The sequence below is a fragment of the Arachis stenosperma genome, chromosome 6, assembly GCF_014773155.1.
Source record: "Arachis stenosperma cultivar V10309 chromosome 6, arast.V10309.gnm1.PFL2, whole genome shotgun sequence".
Classification (NCBI taxonomy): Eukaryota; Viridiplantae; Streptophyta; class Magnoliopsida; order Fabales; family Fabaceae; genus Arachis; species Arachis stenosperma.
In genome coordinates, this window is record NC_080382.1 from 43,474,717 (window position 1) to 43,499,578 (window position 24,862).

A 24,862-nucleotide genomic window follows, 5' to 3' on the forward strand; every position below is an offset into this window, starting at 1 on the left:
GCTTTGTTCCCTCTGAGCCTCTGCTTTCCTATTGTCCTCATCCAATCATGCGTACTACCATCCATGGCAAGCTCTATGTTGGTGGATCACCGTTGTCAATGGCTACCATCCGTCCTCTCAGTGAAAACATGTCTGCTACGGTTTACCGCATGGCAAATTAGATGTCGGTTCTTGATCATGTCGGAATAAGATCTAATGATCCTTTTGTACACTGTCACTGTGCTCAACAGTCATGAGTTTGAAGTGCGTCACAGTCTTCCCATCCCAGATCCTACTCGGAATACCACAGACAAGGTTTAGACTTTCCGGATCTCAAGAATGCTGCCAATTGATTCTAGCTTATACCACGAAGACTCTGATCTCACGGAATGGAAGGCTCTATTGTCAGGAGAGGCAACCATGCGTCGTGAACTAGGAGGCCAAGAGATAGACACTCAAGCTCTTGCAGATAGAACGGAAGTGGTTGTCAGGCACGCATTCATAAGGGAGGATGATGATGAGTGTCACGGATCATCACATCTATCAGGTTGAAGTACGAGTGAATATCTTAGAACAAGAATAAGCGTGAATTGAATAGAAAAACAATAGTACTTTGCATTGATTCATGAGGAACAGCAGAACTCCACACCTTAATCTATGAGGTGTAGAAACTCCACCGTTGAAAATACATAAGTGATGAAGGTCCAGGTATGGCTGAATGGCCAGCTCCCAAAACGTGATCAAAAGATCAAAAGTGATCCTCAAATAGTCTCAAAAACGATCTAAATATATGAATACAATAGTAAAAGGTGCTATTTATACTAAACTAGTAAACTAGGCTTACAGAAAATGAGTAACTAAGTGTAGATAGTTCAGAAATCCACTTTCAGGGCCCACTTGGTGTGTGTTCGGGCTGAGCATTGAAGCTTTCACGTGCATAGGCTCTTCTTGGAGTTTAAATGCCAGTTTGAGTGTTTAACTCTAGCTTTGGTGCCAGTTCTGGCGTTTTATGCCAGAAAAGGGTCTCTGATGGGCATTTGGATGCCAGTTTGGGTCATCAAATCTCAGGCAAAGTATAGACTATTATACATTGCTGGAAAGCTCAAGATGTCTACTTTCCAACGCAATTAAGATCGTGCCAACTGGGTTTCGGTAGCTCCAGAAAGTTTACTTCGAGTGCAGGGAGGTCAGAATCCAACAACATCTTCAGTCCTTTCTCACCTCTGAATCAGATTTTTGCTCAGGTCCCTCAATTTCAGCCAGAAAATACCTGAAATCACAGAAAAAAACACGAACTCATAGTAAAGTCCAGAAATGTGATTTTTGCATAAAAAATAATAAAAATATACTAAAAAGTAACTAAAACATATTAAAAACTATGTAAAAACAATGCCAAAAAGCATATAAATTATCTGCTCATCACAAAGCTATCCAATTAATGAGTGGAAGAACCTTGGTGAAAGACAAAGAAACTAACAAGAAGCTTATAGATAATGGCAGGGGTAGCAGCAAGAAAGATGAAGCCAGCAACAAGGAAGAAGACAAGCAAGATTAGGAGAAGCTTAAAGAGAAAGATGAGCAGCCACAAACTTCAAGGAAAGGGAAGCAAGTAATAGAGAAATCATCACAAGAACAAAGGAAGGTGGTGAAGGCATACACACCTCCTTTGCCATATCCTCGAAGGCTACAAAAAGAGCTCAAGGACCAACAATTTCCCAAGTTCCTTGAGGTCTTTAAAAAGCTGGAAATTAACATTCCCCTTGCTGAAGCATTATAGCAGATGCCTCTATATGCAAAGTTCTTGAAAGAGCTCATCAACAAAAAGAGAAGCTGGCATGAGAAGGAAACGGTGCTTCTGACACAAGAATGTAGTGCTGTCATCCAAAGAGGTCTCCCACCAAAGCTCAAAAATCCTGGGAGCTTCTTCTTACCTTGCACTATTGGTAATATAACCATTAAAAAAGCACTGTGTGACTTAGGAGCCAGCATCAATCTAATGCCTTATTCTATGATGATAAAGCTATGCATAGAGGAGGTAAAACCCACACAGATGTCACTAGAGCTCGTGGACAAATCATTGGTATTTCTCAAAGGAGTGATTGAAAACCTTTTGGTTAAGGTGGACAAGTTTATATTCCCTGCAGACTTTGTAATCCTGGACCTAGGAGAAGAAGAGAGTGACTCTATTATCTTGGGAAGACCCTTCCTGGCCATAGCAAGGGCTATCATAGATGTTGAACAAGGAGTGCTGACCCTAAGGGTACATGAAGAGAGCATTACTCTGAATGTCTTTCTAGAAGCACATCGTACTGATGAAAAAGAAAACTGCATGAAGGATGACAGAGAAGACTTGCATAGGAAGGAAGAATCCAACGAGATGCTCATTAGTTCCCTCCCAAAGCAAAAGACAATATGGCTTTAGGGTGGACAATTGATGATATCAAGGGCATAAGCCCTGCCATCTGCATGCACAAAATCTTGCTAGAAGAGGATTCAAGACCTGTAGTACAATCTCAAAGAAGCCTCAACCCAACCATGAAGGAGGTAGTTCAAAAGGAAGTAATGAAGCTATGGAATGCTGGAATTATATACCCAATCTTTGATAGCTCTTGGGTGAGCCCAGTCCAAGTTGTGCCAAAGAAAGGGGGGATGATTGTAGTATCCAATGAGAAGAATGAGCTAATCCCTACAAGGACAGTGACTGGGTAGAGGATGTGCATAGATTATAGAAGACTGAATGATGCCACACGAAAGGTACATTTTCTTGTCAAATTCTGAATCCCAACATCCAAATCCCTTTTACTCTTCAAGTAATTTACATTTCTCAGCAATTTAAATTCAGTAATTTACATTTCTTGCACTTTAAGTTTATGCAATTTACTTTTCTTCCAATTTAAGTTTCAACTCTTTTACTTTCTTGTTCTTTAAGTTACTTATAATTTACCTATTCTGCACTTGTTCTTCTGCTACATTTACCTTCTGCACCTTTATTTACTTGCAATTTAGCTTCTGTCAATCAAAATTCACTCAAATCATTAACTATTTGCTTAACTAAATTCATAACCTAACTAAAATTTCTCAATCCATCAATCTCTGTGAGATCGACCTCACTCTTGTGAGTAATTACTACTTGATGCGACCCGGTACACTTGCCGGTGAGTTTTGTGTGGAATCATTTTTTCCCTCATCAATATGTTGAAGCCTGTTTGGCTATTAAGCCATGTCTAAATCTTTTGGACTGAGGTTTCCACTTATCATTGCAGGAGCCTTTGGATTCTTATTTATTGGATTGTTGTATGTAATGCTATGCTAAAGCTTGGCTAGCCATTTGGCATGTCTAATCTTTTGGACCAAAGCTTTAGACTAACATTACAGGAACCTTGGAATTCCAATTAAAAATATTTTAAATTTCTTATTTCTCTTTTTCCAAAATAATTTCGAAAAAAAATATATACAAAAAAAATTTAATAAAATCATAAAACCAAAAAAATTTTGTGTTTCTTGTTTGAGTCTAGTATCAAATTTTAAGTTTGGTGTCAACTGCATGTTTTTAATTGTCTTAAAATTTTCGAAAATTCATGCATTATGTTCTTCATGATCTTGAAGTTGTTCTTGAAGATTTTTTTTGTTTGATCTTTACATTTTCTTGTTTTGTGTCTTTTCTTGTTTTTCTTGTGCATTTTCGAATTATTAGTGTCCCTAGTACAAAAGTTCTTAAGTTTGGTGTCTTGCATGTCTTTCTTTTCTTAAAAATTTTCAAAAAATATGTTTTGATGTTCATGATGATCTTCAAAGTTTTCTTGGTGTTCATCTTGACATTCAAATTGTTGTTGCATGCATTATTTGTTTTGATCTTAAAGTTTTATGTTTTGTTTCATTCTGTTGTTTTTCTCTCTCCTCATTAAAAATTCAAAAGTCAAAAAAATATATACATCTTTCCAGTAAAAAATACAGAGATATGAAGGTTCAGAACATAAAGCAGAGGAATCACTAAAAAAAAGAGCTCACTGGCGTTAAAACGCCAGTAAAGAGGCACTTTGGGCGTTAAACGCCAGAATGGCTATCATTCTGGGCGTTTAATGCCAGTAAAGATATCATTATGGGCGTTAAACGCCAGAATGGGCAGCATTCTGGGCGTTTAACGCCAAAAATGGTAGCATTCTGGGCGTTCAGAAATACGCCCAGTAAAGAAGGATTCATGGCGTTTAACGCCTGGTTGGGCGTTAAACGCCCAAAGAGGCAGTCAAGGGGGCATTAAACGCCATAATGAATAGCATTCTGGGCGTTTAACGTTAGGATGACGCAAAGGAGGTAAGTTCGTTTCCAACTCAATTTTTTTTTAATTTTTGTGTTTTAATTCATAATTTTAAATGGCTATATTTTTTATCCCATTTTAAATTTTAAAAATCTTATCTTTTTTATATTATCTTCTATCAATCATATCTTTCTATCTTATCTTTTTCATTTTTCTTCTGATGTTTTCGAAAATTTAAAAACTAATTTTTCAAAATCTTTTCCTTATTTTTATTTCATATTTTCGAAAACTTTACTAACAATTAATGTTTTGATTCAAAAATTTCAAGTTTGTTACTTTCTTGTTAAGAAAGGTTCAATCTTTAAATTCTAGAATCATATCTTTTAGTTTCTTGTTAGTCAAGTCATCAACTTCAATTTTAAAAATTAAATCTTTTTAATTTCTTTTTCAATTCTTTTTCAAAATAAATTTCAATCATATCTTTTTAAAATTTTAATTTCAAAATCTTTTTCTAACTTCTTATCTTTTCAAAATTTGTTTTCAAATCTTTTTTCAACTAACTACTTGACTTGTTTGTTTTATTTTTAAAAAGTTTACTATTTTTTATCTTTTTCAAAACTACCTAACTACTTTTCCACTTATAATTTTCGTAAATCACCCATCACTTTTTCAAAATTCTTTTAAATTAACAAATTATTTTAAATTCTAATTTTATTTTATTTTTTTAATATTTTCGAAACCAACTTAATTAATTAAATAAAAATAAAACTATCTTTATTTTCCCTCTTTTAAAATTCGAATACTCTCTCTCTCTCTCTCTCATCTCCTTCTATTTATTTGCTAACACTTCTCTTCTACTCATAATTTGAACCCATCTCTCTTCTCTCTGTTCGAATTACTCATCTCCTCTCTCTTCTCATTCTTCTATTCTTCTTGTCCTCTGACACATCAAAGAATCTCTATACTGTGACATAGAGGATTCTACTACTCTCTTTGTTCTCTTCTTTTTCATATGAGCAGAAATAGGGATAAAAACATTCTTGTTGAAGCTGATCCTGAACCTGAAAGGACTCTGAAGAGGAAGCTAAAAGAAGCTAAAGCACAACACTCCAGAAAAGACCTTACAGAAAATTTCGAAAAAGAAGCAGACATGGCGGCCAAACCCAACAACAATGCTAGAGATGCAAGGAAGATGCTTGGTGACTATACTGCACCAACTTCCAACTTCTATGGAAGAAGCATCTCAATTCCTGCCGTTGGAGCAAACAACTTTGAGCTTAAGCCTCAATTAGTTTCTCTAATGCAGCAGAATTGCAAGTTTCATGGACTTCCATCGGAAGATCCTCATCAGTTCTTAGCTGAATTCTTGCAGATCTGTGATACTGTTAAGACCAATGGGGTTGATCCCGAGGTCTACAGACTTATGCTTTTCCTCTTTGCTGTAAGAGACAGAGCTAGGATATGGTTGGATTCACAACCTAGAGAAAGCCTGAACTCTTGGGACAAGTTGGTCAGTGCTTTCTTGACCAAATTCTTTCCACCTCAAAAGATGAGCAAGCTTAGAGTGGAAGTTCAAACCTTTAGACAAAAGGAAGGTAAATCTCTCTATGAAGCTTGGGAAAGATACAAGCAATTAACCAAAAGGTGTCCTTCTGACATGCTTCCAAAATGGAGCATCATATGTATACTCTATGATGGTCTGTCTGAATTGTCCAAGATGTCATTGGACCATTCTGCTGGTGGATCTTTTCATCTAAAAACACCTGCAGAAGCCCAGGAACTAATTGAGATGGCTGTAAATAACTAGTTCATGTACACTTCTAAACAAAATCCTGTGAATAATAGGATGACTCAGAAGAAAAGAGTTCTTGAGATTGATATTCTGAATGCCATATTGGCTCAGAACAAAATATTAACTCAGCAAGTCAATATGATTTCTCAGAATCTAACTGGATTGCAAGCTGCATCTGGCATTACTAAAGAAGTCTCCTTTGAGGGAGAAGCTTATGACCCTGAGAATCCTGCAATGGAAGAGGTGAATTACATGGGAGAATCCTATGGAAACACCTATAATCCTTCATGGAGAAATCATCCAAATTTCTCATGGACGAATCAACAGAAGGCTCAACAAGGCTTCAACAACAATAATAGTGGGAGAAATAGATTTGGCAATAGCAACTATAGTCTCTGATCTATCTAAGGCCACTCTCAGTTTCTTGACTGAAACAAGGTCCTCCATTAGAAATTTGGAGGCACAAGTGGGTCAGTTGAGTAAAAGAGTTATAGAAACTCCTCCTAGTACTCTCCCAAGCAATACAGAAGAGAATCCAAAGAGAGAGTGCAAGGCCATCAATATAACCAAAATGGCCGAACCTATAGAGGAGAAAAAGGCAATGATTTCTAGTGAGAAAGACCTTGCTGGACATCCACTGACCACTAAGGGGTTCCCTATTGAGGAATCAAAAGAATCTGAGGCTCATATAGAGACCATAGAGATTCCATGGAACTTAATGCTGCAGTTCATGAGCTCTGACGAAGATTCTTCTTCTGATGAGGATGAAGATCTTGTTGAAGAGCAAGTTGCTCGGTATCTAGGAGCAATCATGAAGATAAATGCCAAGTTATTTGGTAATAAGACTTGGGAGGATGAAGCTCCATTACTCATCAATAAACTGAATGCCTTGGTTAAGCAAAAATTACCTCAGAAGAAACCGGATCCCGGAAGGTTCTTAATACCGTGTACCACAGGCACCATGACCTTTAAGAAGGCTCTGTGTAACCTGGGGTCAGATATAAACCTCATGTCACTCCCTGTAATGGAAAAACTAGGGATCTTTGAGGTACAAGCTGCAAGAATCTCACTAGAGATGGCAGACAAATCAATGAAACAGGCTTATGGACTTGTAGAGGATGTCTTAGTGAAGGTTGAAGGCCTTTACATCCCTACTGACTTCATAATCCTAGACACTGGAAGAATGAGGATGAATCCATCATCCTTGGAAGACCCTTCCTAGCCACAGCAAGGGCTGTGATTGATGTGGACATAGGAGAGTTAGTCCTTCAATTGAATGAGGACTACCTTGTGTTTAAGGCTCAAGGATCTTCTTCTGTAAACATGGAGAAGAATCATGAAAAGCTTCATCCAATTCTCTCCATACAGAGTCAAGCAAAGCCCCCACACTCAAACTCTAAGTTTGGTATTGGAAGGCTACAATCATGCTCTGAGCATCTGTGAAGCTCTAAAAGAGCTTACTGTCAAGCTATTGACATTAAAAAAGCGCTTATTGGGAGGCAACCCAATCTCATTTATCTATGTTAATTATTTTTTTCATTTTCCATTGTTAGTTTCTATTTTCTTTAGGTTGATGATCATGTGGAGTCACAAAAACAACTGAAAAATTAAAACAGAATCAAAAACAGTATCAAAAATAGCACACCCTGGAGGACAGGCTTACTGGCATTTAAACGCCAGTAAGGATAGTAGAATGGGCGTTTAACGCCTAATCTGGCAGTATTCTGGGCATTAAATGCTAGAATTGGCAGACAGACTGGCGTTTAACACCAGAGAAAGGTGTCTGGTGTCTGGCTGGTTAAACCCCAGTAAGGGGCATCAGACCGGCATTTAACGCCAGAAAGGAGCATCACCCTGGCGTTTAATGCCAGAATGGGCAGCAGAGCTGGCGTTAAACACCAGAAATGGCATACAGAGGGTGTTTACACTGCAGAAAGGTGCAGGAATGTGAAATCATTGACACCTCAGGTTCTGTAGACCCCACAGGATCCCTACCTACCCCAACTCACTCTCTCCCTTCTTCACACCTTTCCATAACACTCTTCCCCAAACACCATTCACCTATTAAATCCTACCCTCTTCCCCATAATCTCTTCACCACTCACATCCATCCAATATTTCCCAAGATAAACCCCACCTACCTCACCATTCAAATTCAAACCATTTTCCTCCTAAACCCACCCACTCTCACACGGATTCACCCTCTCCTTTACCCTATAAATACCCCTCTTTACTCCTTCATTTTCACACATCATAACCACCTAAAAGCCCCCTTGGCCGAACCACTCACCCCCTCTATCTCCTCTATTTCTTCTTCTCCTCCTCTTTTCTTTCTTCTTTTGCTCGAGAACGAGCAAATCTTTTAAGTTTGGTGTGGGAAAAAGCTCTGCTTTTTGTTTTTCTATAACCATTAATGGAACCTAAGGCCGGAGAAACCTCTAGAAAGAGGAAAGGGAAGGCAGTTGCTTCCACCTCCGAGTCATGGAAAATGGATAGATTCATCTCAAAGGTCCATCAAGACCACTTCTATGATGTTGTGGCCAAGAAAAAGGTGATCTCCGAGGTTCCCTTCATGCTAAAAAAAAGTGAATATCCGGAGATCCGATGTGAAGCTCGAAGAAGAGGTTGGGAAGTTCTCACCAACCCCATCCAACAAGTCAGAATCTTAATGGTTCAAGAGTTCTATGCTAATGCGTGGATCACTAAGAACCATGATCAAAGTGTGAACCCTAACCCAAAGAATTGGCTCACAATGGTTTGGGGGAAATACTTGAATTTTAGTCTGGAAACTGTAAGGTTGGCATTCAACTTGCCAATGATGCAAGGAGAGCCTCATCCTTTCACTAGAAGTGTCAACTTTGATCAAAGGTTGGACCAAGTTCTTATGGACATCTGTGTAGAAGGAGCCTAATGGAAGAGAGACTTCAAAGGTAAGCCGGTTCAACTGAGAAGGCCTGACCTCAAACCCGTGGCTAGAGGATGGTTGGAGTTCATCCAACGCTCTATCATTCCTATTAGCAACTGGTCCGAAGTAACCGTGGATCGGGCTATCATGATCCATAGTATCATGATTGGAGAGGAAGTGGAATTTCATGAGATCATACCTCTAGAACTATACAAGGTGGATGACAAGCCCTCCACTTTGGCAAGGTTAGCCTTTCCTCATCTCATCTGTCACCTCTACAATTTAGCCAGAATTGTCATAGAGGAAGACATCCTCATTGAAGAGGACAAGCCCATAACTAAAAAGAGGATGAAGCAAACAAGAGAGCTCACTCATAGACCTCAACAAGAGCATGAGGAAGTCCCTCATCAAGAAATCTCTGAGATGCCTCAAGGAATGCATTTCCCTCCATATAACTATTGGGAGCAACTCAACACCTCTTTAGGAGAATTGAGTTCCAACATGGAGCAACTAAGGATGGAGCACCAAGAGCACTCCATTATCCTCCCTGAGATCAGAGAGGACCAAAGAGCCATGAGAGAGGAACAACAAAAGCAAGGAAGAGATAATGAGGAGCTAAAGCACTCCATAGGATCTTCAAGAGGAAGAACTAGCCACCGTCACTAAGGTGGACCCGTTCTTTAATTTTCTTGTTATTTATTTTTCTGTTTTTCGTTTTCTGTGCTTTATGCTTTGTCTATGTTTGTGTCTTTATTACATGATCATTAGTTTTTAGAGTCTATGTCTTAAAGCTATGAGTGTTCCATGAATCTTTCACCTTTCTTAAATGAAAAATGTTTCTATTTGCAAAAGAACAAGAAGTACATGAATTTCAAATTCTATCATGAAAATAGTTTAATTATTTTGATGTGGTGGCAATACTTTTTGTTTTCTGAATGAATGCTTGAACAGTGCATATTTTTTATAGTGAAGTTTATGAATGTTAAAATTGTTGGCTCTTGAAAGAATAAAGAAAAAGAAAAATGTTATTGATAATCTAAAAAATTGTAAAATTGATTCTTGAAGCAAGAAAAATTAGTGAAAAACACAAAGCTTGCAAAAAAAAAGAGGTGAAAATTAAAGAAAAAGAAAGAAAAAGAAAAAGCAAGCAGAGAAAGCCAATAACCCTTTAAACTAAAAGGCAAGGGTAAAATGGATCCAAGGCTTTGAGCATTAATGGATAGGAGCGCTGACGTTAGGATTTTTGATAGTAAAGAATTTTATAAATTCGTGTTGTAGATATAGCTTCTAAATTAACAGAAATCCCTTCGTACAAAAGTTTTGGTTGTCACAAGTAACAAACCCCTAAATAAATTGATAACCGAAGTATTTAAACATCGGGTCGTCTTCTCAAGGAATTGCAGGGAGGTATGTTCTTATTATTGGTTATGGAGATTGTAAATTGGGGTTTGAGAATGAGGAATGAATATGGAAAATTATTTAAATGGCAATTAAAATAAATAAATACTGTAAAGCAAACCCTTTGGCAAGGTATGAGAAATTGGAAGTCCAGACTTAGTTATTCTTATCAATAATAATGAAAGTTGAATCTTAATCCCACTTAGTTAACCTTTGCTAAAGCAAAGGAAAGTCAAGGGACTAATTAGTTTGACCTTCGAATCCTATTTATTTCCTAAGAAAAGGTTGGGATTATTGAAGTTCAATTCAATTAGCAAAGATAACAGTTATCAATTATGTTGAGCTAAGATAACTCCTGAGTTACTGATTTCTTAACCAAGACCAAAAAGGGAAAAGTAAATTAATTCTACTGGAATGAAAATGTCTTCAGATTGGGAATAATCAATGGCATAAATAAAAGAAGGCAATATTAAACTGAAATACCTCAAATAACATTAAATAAGAAAATCATCATGAATGTGGCATAAGCCAAATAGGCAACATAACTAATATAAGCATTAAAGTATCTGAAAATAAGAAATAAATATAAAGTAAAAGAACATTGAACCTGGGATCGAGAGTCACTCCTAAAACTAAGAGAAGTCCTAAATCCTAATCCTAAAGAGAGAGGAGAGAACCTCTCTCCAACTAAACCTAAATCATGGAAAGTGAATTATGAAAGCATCCTAAGTCTCTGCAAGTACCATGACTTTAATCTGTGTTTCTGGGCCAAAAACTGGGTTGAAATGCGGCCCAAAATCTCTACCAGCAACTTTTGTAATTCTGCAGATCGCGCACGTCATGCGATCGTGTCATCCGTGCGGACGCGTCATTTGTGTTTTTCCCTACCACGCGTTTGCGTCGTCCACGCTTCCGCGTCACTTGTGCTTTTCCAATCCGCGCGGTCGCATGAGCCATGCGACTGCGTCACTTCGGATTCCTTTCTTCCGCGCGGTCGCGTCGCTTACGCGTACGCGTCACTTCTCGCTGGTCATCTGCTCAATTTCTTGTGTTCCTTCCATTTTTGCAAGCTTCCTTCCCAATCTCTCACTCATTCATGCCCTATAAAGCATGAAACACTTAACGCACAGATCAAGGCATCAAATGGTAATAAGAGAGGATTAAGATTAGCTAAATTAAGACCAAAGAAGCATGTTTTCAATCATGTAATAATTTTATGAAGGAAACATAAATGCATGCTAATTATATGAATAAGTGGGTAAAGACCATGATAAAACCACACAATTAAACACATTGTGAACCATAAAATAGTGGTTTATCAAGGGCCCAAAGGAATAAAATCCTGGCCTAAGCGGCTAATTCAAGATGTCCCTAACCATGTGCTTGTGTCATGAAGGTCCAAGTGAAAAGCTTGAGACTGAGTGGTTAAAGTCGTGATCCAAAGCAAAAAGAGTGTTCTTAAGAACTCTGGGCACCTCTAACTGGGGTTTCTAGCAAAGCTGAGTCACAATCTGAAAAGGTTCACCCAATTATGTGTCTGTGGCATTTATGTATTGATAAACTACTATTTTATGGTTTATCTTGTGCTCAATTGAGTGGTTTTTATCAAGTCTTTGCACACTTATTCATACAAATTGCATGGTTTTACAATTCCTTCCTAGCTTTGTTCTATGGTTAAAAACTTGCTTCCTAAGCCTTTAATTTATGTATTTTAATTCCCCTCTCTACCATTCAATGCCGTGATCTGTGTGTTCAATGATTTCAGGCTTTTATAGGGCAGGAATGGCTTGGAGGATGGAATGGAAGCTTGCAAAAATGGAAGGAGAATAAGAAATAAAGGAGACAATAAGCGAGGAGCGACGCGCACGCATGGCTCAGGCGTGCGCGTGAATTGGAGTTCGCTCGACGACGCGTACGCATGCCTGACACATGCGCGTGACAAGGAAACTCGCCAAATGACGCGCACGCATGAGTGATGCGTACGCGTGACATGCGCGATATGCAGAAATTGCAGAAAATGCTGGAGGAGATTTTAGGCCGAGTTTGGACCCAGTTTTCGGCCCAGAAACACAAACTAGAGCCAGGGAACAGCAGAGACTCAAGGCACATTCTCATTACGCATAGTTTTAGTTTAGTTTTGGAAATCTTAGAGAGAATTCTACTACTTCCTCTAGGTTTTCTTTACATTCACAGTTTTAGAGTTTTATTGCTTTTGCTTTAGATATTGAGAAGAGTCATTACCTCCGTTGGAGCTTCCTTATTCTAGTCTGTTTCTCTATTCCTTTACTCTTAAATTTCCCATTGATTCTGTTTAGATAAGTATATTCATGATTTTAGAATTTATTAATGCAAAGAACCATTTTTATTTTTAATTAATTTTCATTTATTATTTATCATGTCTTTCTTATATTCCCTTTTTAATTCTGCGAAAGTTATATTCATTTTAATGGAGTAGTTTCCTAACTTGGTTGGAAGTTGATTAAGAGGAAAACCTTGAGCTGGAATACTCAAGTGTTAATATTAACTGGAAGTTGTTGGCTGACTCTCTAGTCTCTGACTCTAATCCTTTCTTAGGAAAGGATTAGGATCGGACCTGAGTGATAGAGTTAATTCAGTTACTTGGCTTGCCTTTGTTAAGTAAGGGATAACCAAGTGGAACAACAACCTTTTATTATTACATTTGGGAACATTCAACAAGGATAGAACTTCTAATTAATCTTCTCCCGGTCAAGGCCTTTATTTGAATTATATAAATTCTCTCGTAAACTTCCATTGCTTAACTTTACTATTATTTATTTTTCTGTGTCTCAAACTTTTAATTTCTTGGAAAACCTCTGATCACTAAATAGCACTTTCTCTGCAACTTGTTGGGAGACGACCTGGGATTCATACTCCCAGTATTTTATTTCTAAATTTTGTGACAACCCCTTTTAAATTGATAAGCGGATTTTAGTCAGTTGAGAACTGTACTTGCAACGCTGTTTTCTCTATAAATTCTTAATCGGCCAATTTCCGCCACGTCAATTTTTGGCGCCATTGCCGGGGAGTTGCAACAGTGTGCTAACTTATTTGTTGAATTTATTTATTTACATTTTATTTTCTTTTATTTTATTACCATGAGCTGCATGTTTCTTTCACTGAATGACGTGTTCACTACCTGATCCGAGCCTACCCGAATTTGATCCTGAAATTGAAAGAACTATTTCACGTATAAGGCAAGCTCGGCATCGGTTAGTCCTATCTGAGGACAAATCTGAAACGTCATTTAAGGAAGAAACAAGCTCCCTTTCTACTGATTTGGTTAATTTACGCGCAGAGAACATGGCGGCTCCTAGGAGGATTACTCTCCAGGAAGCAGGAGCTCCGGACTTTATACTACCACCTTTCCAAGCGCGTCATCCAAATCTGGTTGCAAATATTGAACTAAAGACTGCACTGATCAATCTACTACCGAAGTTTCATGGCTTACCTGCTCAAGAGCTTCTCAAGCACATCAGGGATTTCAGACAGCCTGTTCTACCGTTAGGCGTAATGGTGCAGCTGAGACATCTATTCTGCTGGCCACCTTCCCGTTTTCTCTTGAGGGAAAGGCGAGGGAGTGATACTACACTCAACCTGAAGCAGTTGTTACTAACTGGGACACTCTTAGAAGAGAATTCTTAGAAAAATACTTTTCAGCTGAAGTTACTGATAGACTGAGGAAAGAAATTTCACTGATTATTCAAGTCAAATCCGAGACTCTTTACGAGTATTAGGAGCACTTCAATAATCTCCTGGATGCATGTCCCTACCACATGATTGACAAGTTGGTGTTGATCAGCTACTTCACACAGGGTATGAAGCCTCAGGACAAGACTACATTAGATGGTGCGAGCAATGGTTCTCTAAAAAAGTACATGACCACAGATGAAGCATGGCAACTGATCGCCGACTTGGCTGAGTCTGCTCGGAATCACAAGCACAAAAATAACCACCCCAAGGCTGTGGCAGAGGTTTTCTCTAGCAGTGAGAATACTGCTCTCACACAATCAATATGTGAGATGACCAACCTACTGAAGCAGATACATCTAGGCCAGCAACAATCTCAACCCCCCTCACCACAACATAGTCAACAACTAGTTCTTCAGAGAATATGTGGAATATGTGCAGATTATAGACATTACACTGATGAATATCCACAGCTCCAACATGAGGACAACACCTTGGCAGCTACTCACAATTTCTATAACCGCCCGAATCAAGGATACTATCAACAAGGCAGCAACTATAACCAAGGTAGGAACTTTAACCAAGGCTGGAGGGACAACAATAACAGAGGAGGCAAAGACAGCCAAGGAAATTAGAGGTGGAATAATAATAACAACCAGCAAAATCGGTATCAGCAGAATCTTACCTATCAATAGCAAAACCGAAACCAGGCTTACAGAGCATCTCATTTAAGGCAGTCCTAAGTGTCTAAGCAGACCCCTCATCACACTTACCCCCCTTCTTCCTCTAATGACGAGTTGCTACACTCTATTGATCAAAGATAGAAGAACATGGAGAACAACCTTACGTCTACCATAAACGGTCTGAACTCTACTTTACAAGCTCTCGTCTCACATATTGGATCAATGAACAACCCTAACAACCAGTTTTCAAGCTCCAGTGGAATTCTTTCTCAACCCATACCCAACCCCAAGGGTGGCATCAATGCCATCACCTTGAGGTCCGGAACCACACTGCCAGAGAGGAATCCTGAGGAGCCAAGCCCACAAGAACATGCCCCCGTTGAAGAAATGGTTGAAGTGGAGGATGTTGAAGAAGAAGGTGACGGGAAAGACATAGTTGAAGGATAAGCAAATCAACCAGAGAATGGCGCACCAGAAGAAGCTAAGGCTACCAGAGACGCCATCCCTATTTAATTTCCACACCTTACAAGGAAGCCTAAAAAGCAGATAGAACTTGACCCAAAAATGGTTGAAATCTTCAAAAAGGTTGAGGTAATTGTGCCCCTTTTGATGTTATTCAACAAGTGCTTAAATATGCAAAGTTTTTGAAAGATTTATGCATGCATAAGGATAAAATTAATGAATTATAAACTATTCCTTTAGGTAGTTCTATATCTGCTTTAACGGGGGATATACCTGAAAAATGTAGTGACCCAGGTCCATGCATGGTTAATTGTACCATTGGAGGTGTAATATTTTTCTGACTGCATGTGTAATTTAGGAGCGTGCGTGAGTATTATGCCTTTGTCTATATATAATACTTTGAGGCTCCCTTCCTTAAAAAGGTCGGTAGCTCGTTTTGTGTTAGCAGATAAAAGCATTATTACAGTGGTTGGAATTGCTGAGGACATGCTAGTGAGCATTAAAGGGCTCACATTTCCTATTGACTTCTACATCTTGGAGATGCCCCAAAATGACTCAAGGAAATCGTCATCCATCTTGCTCGGAAGACCATTCCTGAAGACCTCAAAGTTCAAGTTGGATGCATTCTCAGGAACCTATTCTTTTGAGATAGACGGCCGAGCAGTGAGCTTTAATCTGAATGAGGCTATGAAGCATCCTCCAGAGGACCATTCCATCTTCCAGTGCGACATCATTGATGAGACCGTAGCTGCAGTTCATCAAGAAGAAGTAGAACAAATGCACATGGAGCAAGGTCCAAGTGTGGGGAAACCCTCTTAACACAATGAGGACACTATGCCATCATCACTGGCTCCAGAAGATCCAGTGCCCAGTCAGGAGCAGAAATTGAAGCTAAAATCCCTTCCACCCCACCTCAAGTATGTTTACCTTGAGAATGATCAGAAGCTCCCAGTTATCATTGCAAAGGAACTCACATCCCAACAAGAGGAGTAGTTGCTTAGTGTGTTGAGAAGACACAAAAAAGCAATTGGGTGGAGCTTGGCAGATATAGTAAGCATCAACCCTCAAGTTTGTGAGCACATAATATTTTTAGAAAAGGGAGTGGTACGCGAAATTGTGATCACTACACAACTTTGCACAACTAACCAGCAAGTGCACTGGGTCGTCCAAGTAATACCTTACGCGAGTAAGGGTCGATCCCACGGAGATTGTTGGTATGAAGCAAGCTATGGTCACCTTGTAAATCTTAGTCAGGCAGACTCAAATGGGTATGGTGATATACGAATAAAGCATAAAGATAAAGATAGAGGTACTTATGTAATTCATTGGTAGGAACTTCAGATAAGCGTATGAAGATGCCTTCCCTTCCGTCTCTCTGCTTTCCTACTGTCTTCATCCAATCCTTCTTACTCCTTTCCATGGCAAGCTTATGTAGGGTTTCACCGTTGTCAGTGGCTACCTCCCATCCTCTCAGTGAAAATGTTCCTATGCTCTGTCACAGCATATGGCTAATCAGCTGTCGGTTCTCGGTCAGGCTGGAATAGAATCCATTGATTCTTTTGCGTCTGTCACTAACGCCCCGCCTGCTAGGAGTTTGAAGCACGTCACAGTCATTCAATCATTGAATCCTACTCAGAATACCACAGACAAGGTTAGACCTTCCGGATTCTCTTGAATGCCGCCATCAGTTCTTGCCTATACCACGAAGACTCTGATCTCACAGAATGGCTGGCTCGTTTGTCAGGCGAGCACTCGGTTGTCAGGCGATCAACCATGCATCGTGTATCAGGAATCCAAGAGATATTCACTAGAGCCTTGATTGCTTGTAGAACAGAAGTGGTTGTCAGTCACTTTGTTCATAAGTGAGAATGATGATGAGTGTCACGGATCATCACATTCATCAAGTTGAAGAACAAGTGATATCTTGGACAAAGAACAAGCGGAATTGAATAGAAGAACAATAGTAATTGCATTAATACTCGAGGTACAGCAGAGCTCCACACCTTAATCTATGGTGTGTAGAAACTCCACCGTTGAAAATACATAAGAACAAGGTCTAGGCATGGCCGAATGGCCAGCCTCCCCCAAAGAGGGTTTAATCATCAAAGCATGATCAAAAGATGTCTAATACAATAGCAAAAGGTCCTACTTATAGAAAACTAGTAGCCTAGGGTGTACAGAGATGAGTAAATGACATAAAAATCCACTTCCGGGCCCACTTGGTGTGTGCTTGGGCTGAGCAAATGAAGCATTTTCGTGTAGAGACTCCTCTTGGAGTTAAACGCCAGCTTTGGTGCCAGTTTGGGCGTTTAACTCCCATTTAGGTGCCAGTTCCGGCGTTTAACGCTGGAATTTCTGTAGGTGACTTTGAACACCGGTTTGGGCCATCAAATCTTGGGCAAAGTATGGACTATCATATATTGCTGGAAAGCCCAGGATGTCTACTTTCTAACGCCGTTGAGAGCGCGCCAATTGGGCTTCTGTAGATCTAGAAACTCCACTTCGAGTGCAGGGAGGTCAGAATCCAACAGCATCTGCAGTCCTTTTGAGTCTCTGGATCAGATTTTTGCTCAGATCCCTCAATTTCAACCAGAAAATACCTGAAATCACAGAAAAACACACAAACTCATAGTAAAGTCCAGAAAAGTGAATTTTAACTAAAAACTAATAAAAATATAATAAAAACTAACTAAAAGATACTAAAAACATACTAAAAACAATGCCAAAAAGGGTACAAATTATCCGCTCATCACAACACCAAACTTAAATTGTTGCTTGTCCCCAAGCAACTGAAGATCAAATAGGATAAAAAGAAGAGAATATGCAATGAACTCCAAAAACATCTATGGAGATCAGTATTAATTAGATGAGCGGGGCTTTTAGCTTTTTGCCTCTGAACAGTTTTGGCATCTCACTCTATCCTTTGAAATTCAGAATGATTGGCTTCTTTAGGAACTCAGAATCCAGATAGTGTTATTGATTCTCCTAGTTAAGTATGATGATTCTTGAACACAGCTACTTTTTGAGTCTTGGCCGTGGCCCAAAGCACTCTGTCTTCCAGTATTACCACCGGATACATACATGCCACAGACACATAATTGGGTGAACCTTTTCAGATTGTGACTCAGCTTTGCTAGAGTCCCCAATTAGAGGTGTCCAGGGTTCTTAAGCACACTCTTATTGCCTTGGATCACAACTTTATTTCTTTCTTTCTCTTTCTTTTTCTCTTTTTTTTTTCGTTTTTTTTTCGCTTGTCTTCTCTTTCTTTTTTTTTTTTTTTTGTATTCACTGCTTTTTCTTGCTTCAAGAATCATTTTTATGATTTTTCAGATCCTCAGTAACATGTCTCCTTTTTCATCATTCTTTCAAGAGCCAACATTCATGAACCACAAATTCAAAAGACATATGCACTGTTTAAGCATACATTCAGAGAACAAAAGTGTTGCCACCACATCAAAATAATTAAACTGTTGTAAAATTCAAAATTCATGCAATTCTTTTCTTTTTCAATTAAGAACAATTTTTAAGAAAGGTGATGGATTCATAGGACATTCATAACTTTAAGGCATAGACACTAAGACACTAATGATCACAAGACACAAACATAGATAAACATAAGCACTAAAATTCGAAAAACAGAAAATAAAGAACAAGGAGATTAAAGAACGGGTCCACCTTAGTGATGGCGGCTCTTTCTTCCTCTTGAAGATCCTATGGAGTGCTTGAGCTCCTCAATGTCTCTTCCTTGTCTTTGTTGCTCCTCTCTCATGATTCTTTGATCTTCTCTAATTTCATGGAGGAGGATGGAATGTTCTTGGTGCTCCACCCTTAGTTGTCCCATGTTGGAACTTAGTTCTCCTAGGGAGGTGTTCAGTTGCTCCCAATAGCCTTGTGGAGGAAAGTGCATCCCTTGGGGCATCTCAGGGATCTCATGATGAGTGGGGTCTCTTGTGTGCTCCATCCTTTTCTTAGTGATGGGCTTATCCTCATCAATGGGGATGTCTCCCTCTATGTCAACTCCAACTGAATAATAGAGGTGACAAATGAGATGAGGAAAGGCTAACCTTGCTAAGGTAGAGGACTTATCCGCCACCTTATAAAGTTCTTGGGCTATAACCTCATGAACTTCCACTTCTTCTTCAATCATGATGCTATGAATCATTATGGCCCGGTCTAGAGTAACTTCGGACCGGTTGCTAGTGGGAATGATTGAGCGTTGGATGAACTCCAACCATCCTCTAGCCACGGGTTTGAGGTCATGCCTTCTCAATTGAACCGGCTTCCCTCTTGAATCTCTCTTCCATTGAGCGCCCTCTTCACATATGACTGTGAGGACTTGGTCCAACCTTTGATCAAAGTTGACCCTTCTAGTGTAAGGATGTTCATCTCCTTGAATCATGGGTAAATTGAATGCCAACCTTACACTTTCCGGACTAAAATCCAAGTATTTCCCCCGAACCATTGTAAGATAATTCTTTGGATCCGGGTTCACACTTTGATCATGGTTCTTGGTGATCCATGCATTGGCATAGAACTCTTGAACCATCAAGATTCCGACTTGTTGAATGGGGTTGGTAAGCACTTCCCAACCTCTTCTTCGGATCTCATGCCGGATCTCCGGATATTCACCCTTTTTGAGTGAAAAGGGGACCTCGGGGATCACCTTCTTCAAGGCCACAACTTCATAGAAGTGGTCTTGATGCACCCTTGAGATGAATCTATCCATCTCCCATGACTCGGAGGTGGAAGCTTTTGCCTTCCCTTTCCTCTTTCTAGAGGTTTCTCCGGCCTTGGATGCCATAAATGGTTATGGAAAAACAAAAAGCAATGCTTTTACCACACCAAACTTAAAAGATTTGCTCGTCCTCGAGCAAAAGATGAAAGAAGAGAGTAGAAGAAGAAGAAATGAGGAAGAAGGGAGTGGCTTATGTATTCGGCCAAAGAGGGGGAGAAGTGGTGTTTTAGGTTGTGTGAAAATGAAGGGGTGAAGAAGGGTTTATATAGGAGAGGGGGGAGATGGGGTTCGGCCATTATGGGTGGGTTTGGGAGGGAAAGTGGTTTGAATTTGAAGGGTGAGGTTGGTGGGATTTTATGAAGGATGGATGTGAGTGGTGAAGAGAAAGATGGGATTTGATAGGTGAGGGGTTTTTTTGGGAAAGAGGTATTGAGGTGATTGGTGAATGGGTGAAGAAGAAAGAGGGTGGTGGTGGGGTTGGTGGGGGTCCTGTGGGGTCCACAGATCCTGTGGTGTCAAGGAAAAGTCATCCCTGCACCAAATGGCATTCAAAATCACGTTTTGAGCCATTTCTGGCGTTAAACGCCGGGCTGGTGCCCATTCCTGGCGTTTAACGCTAGGTTCTTGCCCTTTTCTGGCGTTTAACGCCAGTCTGGTGCCTCTTTCTGGCGTTAAACGCCCAGAATGGTGCCAGACTGGGCGTTAAACGCCCAACTGCTAGCCTTACTGGCGTTTAAACGCCAGTGAGTTCTTCCTCCAGGGTGTGCTGTTTTTCTTCCTGTTTTTCATTCTGTTTTTGCTTTTTCAATTGATTTTGTGACTTCTTATGATCATCAACCTACAAAAAACATAAAATAACAAAGAGAAAATAGATAAAATATAATCATTGGGTTGCCTCCCAACAAGCGCTTCTTTAATGTCAGTAGCTTGACAGAGGGCTCTCATGGAGACTCACAGATACTCAGAGCAATGTTGGAACCTCCCAACACCAAACTTAGAGAGTTTGAATGTGGGGGTTCAACACCAAACTTAGAGTTTGGTTGTGGCCTCCCAACACCAAACTTAGAATTTGACTGTGGGGGCTCTGTTTGACTCTGATTTGAGAGAAGCTCTTCAAGCTTCCTCTCCATGATGACAGAGGGATATCCTTGAGCCTTAAACACCAAGGATTCTTCATTCACTTGAATGATCAACTCTCCTCTATCAACATCAATCACAGCCTTTGCTGTGGCCAGGAAGGGTCTGCCAAGGATGATGGTTTCATCCATGCACTTCCCAGTCTCTAGGACTATGAAATCAGTAGGGATGTAATGGTCTTCAACTTTTACCAAAACATTCTCTACAAGTCCATGAGCTTGTTTTCTTGAGTTGTCTGCCATCTCCAGTGAGATTCTTGCAGCTTGCACCTCAAAGATCCCTAGCTTCTCCATTACAGAGAGAGGCATGAGGTTTACACTTGACCCTAAGTCACACAGAGCCTTCTTGAAAGTTATAGTGCCTATGGTACAAGGTATTGAAAACATCCCAGGATCTTGTCTCTTTTGAGGTAATTTCTGCCTAGACAAGTCATCCAGTTCTTTGGTGAGCAAAGGAGGTTCATTCTCCCAAGTCTCATTTCTAAATAACTTGTCATTTAGCTTCATGATTGCTCCAAGGTATTTAGCAACTTGCTCTTCAGTGACATACTCATCCTCTTCAGAGGAAGAATACTCATCAGAGCTCATGAAAGGCAGAAGTAAGTCCAATGGAATCTCTATGGTCTCATTTTGAGCCTCAGATTCCCATGGTTCCTCATTGGGGAACTCTTTGGAGGTCAGTGCACGCCCACTGAGGTCTTCCTCCGTGGCGTTCACTTCCTCTCCTTCCTCTCCAAATTCGACCATGTTGATGGCCTTGCACTCTCCTTTTGGATTTTCTTCTGTATTGCTTGGGAGAGTACTAGGAGGGAGTTCAGTAACTTTCTTGCTCAGCTGTCCCACTTGTGCTTCCAAATTCCTAATGGAGGACCGTGTTTCAGTCATGAAACTTTGAGTGGTTTTGATTAGATCAGAGACCATGGTTGCTAAGTCAGAGGTGTTCTGCTTAGAGCTCTCTGTCTGTTGCTGAGAAGATGATGGAAAAGGCTTGCCATTGCTAAACCTGTTTCTTCCACCATTATTGTTGTTGAAACCTTGTTGAGGTCTCTCTTGATTCTTCCATGAGAAATTTGGGTGATTTCTCCATGAAGAATTATAGGTGTTTCCATAGGGTTCTCCTAGGTAATTCACCTCTTCCATTGAAGGGTTCTCAGGATCATAAGCTTCTTCCTCAGATGAAGCATCCTTAGTACTGCTTGGTGCATTTTGTATTCCAGACAGACTTTGACAAATCAAATTGACTTGTTGAGTCAATATCTTGTTCTGAGCCAGAATGGCATTCAGAGCATCAATCTCAAGAACTCCTTTCTTCTGATTTGTCTCATTGTTCACAGGATTCCTTTCAGAAGTGTACATGAATTGGTTATTTGCAACCATTTCAATTAGCTCTTGAGCTTCTGTAGGCGTCTTCTTCAAATGAAGAGATCCTCCAGCGGAGCTATCCAAAGACATCTTGGATAGTTCAGAGAGACCATCATAGAAAATACCTATGATGCTCCATTCAGAAAGCATGTCAGATGGACATTTTCTGATCAATTGTTTGTATCTTTCCCAAGCTTCATAGAGGGATTCTCCATCCTTCTGTCTGAAGGTTTGGACTTCCACTCTAAGCTTATTCAATTTTTGAGGTGGAAAGAACTTTGCCAAGAAGGCATTGACTAGCTTTTCCCATGAGTCCAGGCTTTCTTTAGGTTGTGAGACCAACCATGTCCTAGCTCTGTCTCTTACAGCAAAAGGGAATAGCATAAGTCTGTAGACCTCAGGGTCTACCCCATTAGTCTTGACAGTGTCACAGATTTGCAAGAATTCAGCTAAAAACTGATGAGGATCTTCCAATGGAAGTCCATGAAACTTGCAATTCTGTTGCATTAGAGAAACTAATTGAGGCTTAAGCTCAAAGTTGTTTGCTCCAATGGCAGGGATAGAGATGCTTCTCCCATAAAAGTCGGGAGTAGGTGCAGTAAAGTCACCCAGCACCTTCCTTGCATTGTTTGCATTGTTGTTGTTTTCGGCTGCCATGTCTTCTTCTTCTTTGAAGAATTCGGTTAGGTCCTCTATAGAGAATTGTGCCTTAGCTTCTCTTAGCTTTCACTTCAAGGTCCTCTCAGGTTCAGGGATCAGCTTCAACAAAAATGCCTTTGTCTCTGCTCCTGCTCATATGAAAGAGAAGAGAACAAGAAAATGTGGAATCCTCTATGTCACAGTATAGAGATTCCTTGGGGTGTCAGAAGAACAGAAAAATAGAAGAAAGAGGTAGAAGAATTCGAACTTAATCAGAGAGAGTTCGAATTGTGCATTGAGAAGGAGTGGTACTCCATAAATAGAAGGATGTGGGAAGAGGGGAAGAGAATTTTCGAAAATTAAGTTAAAGAAATTGAAAACATTTTGAAAAACACTAATTAATTTTCGAAAATAAGAGTGGGAAAGAAATCAAGTGATTTTTGAAAAAGATTTTGAAATTAGAAGTCAAAAAGATTTGATTGAAAGCTATTTTGAAAAAGATGAGGTTAAGAAGATATGATTGATTTTAAAAATATGTGATTGAGAAAATATGATTTGAAAACAATTTTAAAAAATATGATTTTAAAAATTAATGACTTGCCTAACAAGAAAAGATATGATTCAAACATTAAACCTTTCTCAACAGAAAAGGCAATATACTTGAGATGTTCAATCAAATCATTAATTATTAGTAAGTATCTTTGAAAAAGGAAAGAAATTGATTTTGAAAACATTTTGATTGAAAAGATATGATTTGAAAAAGATTTGATTTTGAAAAACTTTGAAAACTTGAAAAAAAATTGATTTGAAAACAAAATTCTCCCCCTTGTGCCATCCTGGCGTTAAACGCCCAGAATGGTATCCATTCTGGCGTTTAACGCCCAAAATGCTACCTTTTTGGGCGTTAAACGCCCAACCAGGTACCCTGGCTGGCGTTTAAACGCCAGTCTGTCCTTCTTCACTGGGCATTTTGAACGCCCAGCTTTTTCTGTGTAATTCCTCTGCTGCATGTTCTGAATCTTCAGTTCCCTGTACTATTGACTTGAAAATAGAACCAAGATCAAATAAACAATACATGCAAGACACCAAACTTAAAATTAGACACTAGACTCAAACAATAAACATAAAATCTTTTTGGTTTTTATGATTTTTAAAGTTTTTTTTTGTGCTTTTTTCGAAAATTAAATGGAAATAGAAAATAAAAGTTTCAGAATTCTTAATTTGAATTCCAGGAATCATTGCAATGCTAGTCTAAGACTCCGGTCCAGGAATTAGACATGGCTTCACAGCCAGCCAAGCTTTCAAAGAAAGCTTCGGTCCAAAACACTAGACATGTCCAATGGCCAGCCAAGCCTTAGCAGATCATTGCTCCAATAGCAAGATTGATAGAAATCAACAAGCTCTTGTGATGATATGTTGAAACCTCGGTCCAATAAGATTAGACATGGCTTTACAGCCAGCCAGACTTCAACAGATCATCATGAAACACTAGAATTCAGTCTTGAGAACTCTGAAGAAAAAAATACCTAATCTAAGCAACAAGATGAGCCGTCAGTTGTCCATACACAAAACAATCCCCGGCAACGGCGCCAAAAACTTGGTGCGCGAAATTGTGATCACTACACAACTTTGCACAACTAACCAGCAAGTGCACTGGGTCGTCCAAGTAATACCTTACGCGAGTAAGGGTCGATCCCACGGAGATTGTTGGTATGAAGCAAGCTATGGTCACCTTGTAAATCTTAGTCAGGCAGACTCAAATGGGTATGGTGATATACGAATAAAGCATAAAGATAAAGATAGAGGTA

The 24,862-nt window shown here is 39.5% G+C and overlaps 1 protein-coding gene and 1 non-coding gene across 2 annotated transcripts; both read left to right on the forward strand.

The window, feature by feature from the left end:
- The first annotated feature begins 1,759 nt into the window (after window positions 1–1,759).
- Window positions 1,760–2,401, forward strand: LOC130933992 (uncharacterized). Its single transcript, XM_057863582.1, has one exon. It carries the CDS (start codon window positions 1,760–1,762, stop codon window positions 2,399–2,401), a length of 642 nt encoding a protein of 213 aa, XP_057719565.1.
- A 20,162-nt stretch (window positions 2,402–22,563) lies between these two features.
- On the forward strand, window positions 22,564–22,667 carry LOC130937725 (small nucleolar RNA R71). The gene has a single exon (XR_009068928.1). It is a non-coding gene; the product is annotated as a small nucleolar RNA R71 (small nucleolar RNA).
- The last annotated feature ends 2,195 nt before the right edge of the window (window positions 22,668–24,862 follow it).

What these genes read in the sequence shown, in the direction of transcription:
- LOC130933992 (XM_057863582.1), top strand. Translation starts at nt 1,760, where the DNA reads ATGCCTCTATATGCAAAGTTCTTGAAAGAGCTCATCAACAAAAAGAGA.